Source organism: Saccopteryx bilineata, chromosome 1 (assembly GCF_036850765.1).
Source record: "Saccopteryx bilineata isolate mSacBil1 chromosome 1, mSacBil1_pri_phased_curated, whole genome shotgun sequence".
In the NCBI taxonomy this organism is placed as follows: domain Eukaryota; kingdom Metazoa; phylum Chordata; class Mammalia; order Chiroptera; family Emballonuridae; genus Saccopteryx; species Saccopteryx bilineata.
The window spans coordinates 216,325,057-216,332,862 of record NC_089490.1 but is presented as its reverse complement, the minus strand read 5'-3'; the positions used below and the strand labels follow the sequence as shown (position 1 = coordinate 216,332,862).

At 49.8% G+C, this 7,806-nt stretch overlaps 1 protein-coding gene across 3 annotated transcripts in view; it reads left to right on the top strand.

The window, feature by feature from the left end:
* The first annotated feature begins 1,349 nt into the window (after positions 1-1,349).
* NID1 (nidogen 1) overlaps positions 1,350-7,806 on the top strand; it is a 96,261-nt gene continuing 89,804 nt past the window's right edge. For all 3 annotated transcript variants that reach the window (XM_066235736.1, XM_066235732.1, XM_066235723.1), the window contains exon 1: positions 1,350-1,654. In XM_066235736.1, the coding sequence (XP_066091833.1) occupies positions 1,430-1,654 (225 nt within the window). In that variant the 5' untranslated portion in view covers positions 1,350-1,429. The remainder of the gene's footprint in view (positions 1,655-7,806) is intronic.

Genomic DNA, 7,806 nt, shown 5'->3' with positions numbered 1-7,806 from the left:
TTCTAACTTGAACCTTTCCTACAATTCTAGCTTTTTCCCTGTCCCTACATAGTCAACGTATAAGCACATCTTCTTTCATTGTAATACCTCTTAGATTCACTTTTTCTCAATTTAAACCTTTTCCTTTCTCAACCTTTTCTTTCAGTGACCTCTAATGACCTGCCTGTCTCCATTTGCAACCCAGTGCCAAATTAATAATCAACTAGCATTTAGGATACCACTTACATCAGTGGTCCCCAACCCCCGGGGCCGTGGACTGATACCGGTCCCTGGGTCATTTGGTATCAGTCCGCAGAGAAAGAATATCTTACATTATTTTCGTTTTATTTATATTTAAGTCTGAACGATGTTTTATTTTAAAAAAAATAACCAAATTCCCTCTGTTACATCCGTCTAAGACTCACTCTTGACGCTTGTCTCGTTCACGTGATACATTTACCCGTCCTACCCTAAAGGCTGGTCTGTAAAAATATTTTCTGACATTAAACCGGTCCGTGGCCCACTGACTTACATCACTTATTTCCAGTTGTAAAAAACTTTCAATAGTTCTCTGAGTGTTACAGTGAGTTTAAATTCCTAGGTTTGATATTACAGACTTTACTTGGAATAGTCCTTTCCCAAATTTTCACTGGTTCTTGATTCCACCCACAGCTCAGTCCACTTTACAAAATGTCCCTTCTCCAGCCTCCTGATGAAATTCTGACTCTTCGTTAGACCTGCCCAGATTCCCACATCCCACTGAAACTCCTTGGCTAGTTATTCCAGCCCAAATGTCCTTTAGCGCTTCGAGACCCCACCCCACCTAACACTGAGCGGTTACTCGTGTCTCTGTCTTGGAGGGTAGGACCCCATTTCTGCCGGAGCATGCACTTTAGGGAACCCATGATCCCTCATCAATACAGGAGGAATAGGAAAGGAACGTGTTTGAGGCCTGGGCCTTTCTTCCCAGTCCCTAGCACCTACCCTTCTTCCCACCAGAGTCGGACCGTGGGGGTCCGCCAGACAGCCTCCGGGTGGGCACATAGCCCGCCGTTCAGGTACACACCTGCGTCCAGGGCGCTTTCTCTCCGTATCTCTCCACTATTCAGCCCTGACCCCGGACACCGTGCAGAGCCTGGCGGTCTGTTTCCACCTTCCGTCCCCGCAGCGGCCGTCCAGTGCGAACCCGGATGGTTTCGGGAATCGTGGTCACTGGTTACGCCACCCCGGGGACCAGTGCTGTGGGCGCGGTGTTGCCCTCCCTCCCGCGAGGACATTGGCGGCTTGGGCGCGCCTTGCGCACGGGCGCCCCCACCCCTCCCCCGTCCCCTAGTCTCCTCTTCTCCTCCCCCATCACCGGGGAGGGGCTGCCGAGGGGCGTCGGGTTACATCTCCGCCTTCCAGCCTCAGGCACCGAGCCACTAGGGTAGCGGGACCGCAGTTGGAGACCATGTGGGCCACGGTTAGCTGGAGCCGGGCTGCGTGGACGCGAGCGCTGTTGCTGCCGCTGCTCCTGGCGGGGCCCGGGTATTGCCTGCGTCGCCAGGAGCTCTTCCCTTTCGGGCCGGGACACGGGGACCTGGAATTGGAGTTCGGCGACGACCGGGTTTCCCCCGCCCTGGAGCTGAGCACTGCGCTGCGCTTCTTCGACAAAACCGACATCCACTCAGTCTACGTGAGTGTGTCCCGGGAGGAGAGGGGCAGCCAGCGCGGGGCGGGGGACCGAGAGGCTAAGGGAGGAAGGAGGCAGGAAGGCCGGGGCCGCAGCGGAGCCGGACGGACGTGGGCGTCGGGGGCGGGGACCGACCCGCTGGCGGGGGAACGCGGGGCGCACGCTAGGTCTCCAAGCCCAGTGCGCTCCCGCCTTTTGGTCCCCGGCGTCCCCATTGCCCCGTCGCCGAGATGCTCGCGGGGTTGGGGAGCTTGCCCCGTCTGCGCGACCCCGTCTGCACCCTGTTCCCTCCAGGACTCGCGACCCAGGGACCCCAGGCGAAGTGTTCTCTCCCGCGGTTGTGCGCGACATCGCGGCGGGGAAGTCTGTCTCGCCATTGTCCTGAGCCTTTGAGGACAGGTCACCAGCCTGGTGGGGCCAGGCGCGCGCGCTGTAGCTCCTGGGGGCAATGTCCAGAGCTGGGGCGCAGCGGGCGCAGGGGCAGGAGAAGACCGCTCAGCCCGGTTCTCCATCCCGGGAACCGAGCAGACGGGCCTCTGCACTAGTTGTGTGCGAACTCCGCATCTGTCTTGTCAACGACTGTGCTCTCCAGTTGAGCTCATTTTAGTCCAGAGTTCAGGGTTGGGGAAGCAGGGCTCCCGGTCATCCAGTTTCCTGGAGACAAGCATTGTCACCGTGGAGGTCCCAGATGAGGAGCGGGGCTAGGTGACCTATAGATCTCTTGAGCCTGCTCAGGACTGATCGAGGGCGCTGTCCTGTCGGTCAAGGCCTTTGGTGGCGCTCCTCCCCCAGCTGCGTACCATGTGGATTTCATATAAAGCTGTGTGCATTCCAGAGGGGGGACGGCACAGCAGCAGCTGGAGTCGGTCCCTCCCGGGAATGGCTGTGTGCGGGGCGGACTGCTCCTTGGGCCACACCCACGTGGAACTTGTCGCTTTGCCTAAAAAGAATGAGACATGAAAATCTCCACCCTCAGGGACACTTCTCTAGCTGGCTTACCGCGCTGACCACCTTGGACAGTCTGGTGAAGCCTGTACGACCCTTTTTAGAATAATGTTTTTAAATGCATAAAATAAAACCCACAGGATGGCCAAGGTAATAAATTACATTGAAATACAGATCAAAATAAGAGACCAAAGTTTTGTAATGTTATACATGCGCTTCTTTTTAACCACAATAAATAGTGAGGTGTAGTAGCACGTCCAGTAGTGTGTCAGATAATTACTGAACTTGGAGGGCCAGCAAACATTGGAGACCCCTGCAGTGACTGTCATGTGACATGAGAATACCTGTGACTTCCACCAGTGGCAGAACCCTTGAGTGCTACCACCAATGATTGCTGCCTCTGTACATAATGGAAGGAAATGCTAAATAGCAGTTAGGGATTACTGAAAAAAAAATTTTTTTTTCTTTTCTTTTTATTTTTTTGGTCTGACAGAGAGAGGAGACGGAGAGGACAGATAGAGACAGACAGGAAGAGAGAGAGATGAGAAGCATCAATTATTCATTGTGTCACCTTGTTGTTCATTGATTGCTTTCTTATATGTGCCTTGACCAGGGGCTACAGCAGAGCGAGTGACCCCTTGCTCAAGCCAGTGACTTTTGGGCTCAAGCCAGAGACCATGGGGTCATGTCTATGATTCCACACTCAAGCCAGTGACTCCGCGCTCAAGCCAGATGAGCCAATGCTCAAGCTGGCGACCTCAGGGTTTCAAACCTGGGTCCTCTGCATCCCAGTCCAACGCTCGATCCGCTGCACCATCACCTGGTCAGGCAGATTACTTTTTTCATCTACATTTTATTGATGAACCCACATGGAGTCACTGGGCCTATGTTAAGAACCCCAGTGTTAAATATGGTACCTCCTGCTCCTCCTTTACTCATGGCGTCAGACTAACCACATTGCATTCTAAAGACCTTGAAAATCTGTTGTCAAAAATGATTCCTGCTGAACAGTACATTCTGGATCTGCTTGAGTTTAATTGGCATTTCTGTGAGAAAGAATCCCAGAGTTTGCTATGGATCTTATTTATATCTGTGCTGCAAGTTGGGTTTCCAGGGAGTGGAATCTGAGAGGCAGCTTAGCATGCAGGTTATTTCATAAGGGGCACGCCTCAGATTCATACCTATGGACAGGAGGGGACTGAAGAAGGGGTGAGGGGAGGGGAAGCTCAGCTGCAATACAGTCCCAGCACCGTCTGAGCCAGCCCTCTGCTTGTTCTGAAGGTGGGATGGCCTTTCACAGCTGTTTCAGGTCTGTATGAGAGGGCTGGGCTTCTGGGCCCTTACAGTGATCAGTTACTGGATAAGGGCAGCCTTAGAAGGAGGTGTGACAGTTTCTTCAATGGAGGCAGTCCTCAAAAGAGAGCTGACAACTAGAGGCTGCATTCTTAGGAAGTGACGGGTGTCTAGAGACCCAGCCCAGTGTCTGTCACTCTCTGTAGCTGTGTAGATGCTCTTTGAGCCGATAGAAACCCTCACATGGCCCTGACTGAGAAACTGAATTAACAGGGTGTGTGAGCATGAACCAGATGGTCTGTACTGTTCTAGGCACTGGACAAGGAAAAGGAAGGAACACCCACGGAGAAAGAAAACAATTATTGGATGAGTATATCTACACATATCAGGGACTTGCTAGTTTGACATTGTTTAATCCTCAAAACAACTCCCCTTTTTTTTCAGATGAAGAAATAACAATTAGTAATAACCCAAGGCCATACCACCAGTTAAGTGCCCAAACTAGGATTCCATACCAAGTCTATGTCTGACTCAGAAAGCTTTCAAGCCTCAAGCCCGAAATATGTGGACATGCACACAGGGATTCTTATGGGCTAGGTTAGTCAGAAGACTTGACAGACAAGGTTACATGTAAAACTTGAGAGACAGTCTCAGTTCAGTGGGTAGAGGGGGACAGAGAGGCTGTCCCAGGTGGGACGCACTGTAGGGCAAGTGCATGAAGACGGGCCCGAGCCTGGTGTGTGCTGGGAGACTGTGGAATGTGATCCAGCTGGAGCAGAGTGTTTCCATCCAAATAGGGGGTTTCTGTCTGGATAGAGTGAGGTCAGGAGGTAGAATGTATCAGCTTTTGCTATATAAGAAACAACGAGGAAGCCCTGGCTGGTTGGCTCAGTGGTAGAGCATTGGCTCGATGTGTGGATGTCCTGGGTTTGATTCCTGGTCAGAGCACACAGGAGAAGTGATCGTCTGCTTCTCCACCCTTTGGCCTCTCTTTTCTCTCTCTCTCTCTCTCTCTTCCTTTCCCACAGCCAAGGCTCCATTGTAGCAAGTTGACCCGGGCACTGAGGATGGCACCATGGCCTCCCCTCAAGCACTAAAATGGCTCCTGTTGCAATGGAGCATCGCCCCCTGGTGGGCTTAACGGGTGGATCCTGGTCGGGCTCATGTGGGAGTCTCTCTCTCTGCCTCCCCACTTCTAACTTAAGAAAAATACACACACACACACACACACACACACACACACACACACACACACAAGAAACAACAAGGAGACCTCAGTGGCATATGACTGTAAGCCTTATTGCTCCTGTGCCTGGAAGCAGCAGGATGGACTGACCTAGGGTGGCTCTGGCAGGGCTATTTGGGGTAATTTGACTCTGCTCCATGGGTCTCTCATCCTCCATAGCTGTCTGGTCCAGTGTGGGAGCCATTAACTATATGTAGCAATTTAAAATTGGATAAATTAAATAATAAAGTTTTAGCCTTTCTGTCACACTAGCCACATTTCAAATGCTTGACACCTTCCTGTGGCTAGTGATTTCTATCTTGGACAGACCTGCTATGGAACATTTCCATTATGCCTAAAAATTCTACTGGACAGTGCTGCCTCAAAGGGCCAGCTTGAGCATGCCTCCTCATGGGGGCTGTCAGAGGCACAAAGAGGAAACAACTGTGTAAGTGCTTATTCAAGCCCCTGCTTGGGTCAAGTCTCCTAACATCTCATGGACTAAAGCAAGTCACACGGCAGAGCTGAGTCAGTGGGGGAGGCAGTCCCTCTGCCCATAGTGGCAACAGGCACCAGTCCAGAAAGAGGTGAAACTGTGGAACCAAGTGTTGGAATGCACCACGTGGAGGGTCATAACAGATGGCTGGATGGTCGGTGGTTGGTGGGTTAAGGCGTCTGTAGCTGGTCACAAGGCATGCCTGTTTTTAGTAGGGTAAGTCTGTCAGTGGTTTGTAAGACATCATGAACAGACAGACAGGGAGAGTTTGGGGACAGGGAAACCAGTCCCATAGTTGCTGGTTGATCCAGACACATGGGATAAGGGTTTACAGAAAGAGGGTAAAGGGGGAGAAGAGGCAAACCTGAGATGTGCCAACAAGATTTCTGACCAGTCACACATGAAAGGGTGTGAGAAGGGGGGATGACATTTGGGCCAACAAAGGACCAGAATGTGGAGATGCCCTGAAGCCAGTAGACCTCCAAGCGAGTAGCAGAAGCCTTGAGATGCTGGTTTACAGGGTGTAATGCTGGTGGCTGAGGCCAGGCAGGTTCTCATTGAATTTGGGCAGAAGGTAGTGGAACTGCAGAACTGGAAAGTGTTGGGCCATACCTGTTTATTGGAGGCTCACTAAGACAGGTGAGCAGATAAACAAAGGAAAACCTACTTTTCACAGTGGAGGAGTACAAGGGATCAGAAAGACTGCCCCTTGTGTTGGCAGCTGAGGGAATCAGGGAACCACACCTCACAGAGGTGGGAGAGTGATCTGTGAGAATCACCCCACTCTCACCCCCGGAAAAGCACCGTAGCTTTCATAGAGACACACACATGTGGTTTTCTGCCGCATGCTCACGCACTAATTGTTCAAAGTGCAGCCGGGAAACCAGCGAGTAAGCCTAACACAGCTGTTTCCCCACAACGGTAACTAGGGTAGTGAGAAACAAGCTGAAACCTGGGTTCAGAACCCCTTAGCAACGACCTAATGTGGCAGTTCTCCAGGTGTGATCTAGGGACTCTGGGGTGTCCTGGAGACTTTCAAGAAATTTATGGAGTTTGCCTGGCCTGTGGTGGTGGCAGTGGATAGAGCATTGACCTGAGGTTGCCAGTTCAAAACCCCAGGGTTGCCAGGTCAAGGCACATATGACAATCAAGCAATGATCAACTAAAATGAAACAACTATAAGTTGATACTTCTCGCATCCTCACTCTTCTCTCTGTAAAATCAATAAATAAAATCTTAAAAGAAAAAAAGAAATTCACAGGGTCAAAACTTTTCCTAGTAATACTAAAGTGTTATTTGCTTTCTGTACTCCCATGCTCTCATGTATGCAGTGCAGGTCAGCAGAGGCGACATAGCTCTCCTAGCAGATCACAGGTAGGTGATGTGAGTTCTGTTGTCTTCCATTGAGACAGACATCAATCACTATGATTTGCAGAATGTAAAGCAATGACACTCCTCTCCCAAAGTATTTTTGAGTATGTATTATTTTTGTAAAAAATGTTACTTATGTTAACATGTAATGAGTTCATTATGATATAAGTATTATAAATATTTAAATTTTTCTCAGTTTTAATTACTGAATGATAAATATTGCTCTATATAATTTATATAAAAACAAGATTTTTTTGGGAGGGGTCTTTAATAATTTTTAAGAGTGTAAAGGAGCCCTAAGACCAAAACATTGAGGGCTGCTGGTCTAATGGCCTTAGAGAGCCGTTCAAAGGCAAAAGGACATGTTCTGTGGTGGAATGGAGAGCCTTCCTGTAGACCACAGCAGACTTATAGGAGGTCTGCTTCTCCCCATGAGATAAGCTCTTAATTTTGGGTGATGAATTCGCACAGTCCCAGCAATGAATACAGCATTCTTTGGTTCCCATCCTGGGCAATGAGTTGGGAATGGACCAGTTTATAAATCTAGCCAACCAGGACACTGAACCACTGGGCATTTCACATGAGCTCTGCTGCCTTGGCCAAGAACTGACCTCCCTGGGGAAGAGTTCTTCAAAAATGTAATGAGATTGTACAGAAAGATAACACATTTTCTTCCTTTGACTAAAATTCTATCAACTCAGTTTATTGGTGCTGGTTATCTCGTGCTGATGGGTAGATAGGCTGTGTAGACCAATAGAAGAATTTTCTAGGACATGATTTTATTGCATAATAAATTATGTCTTGAGCATAAAAGTGGAGAAATTA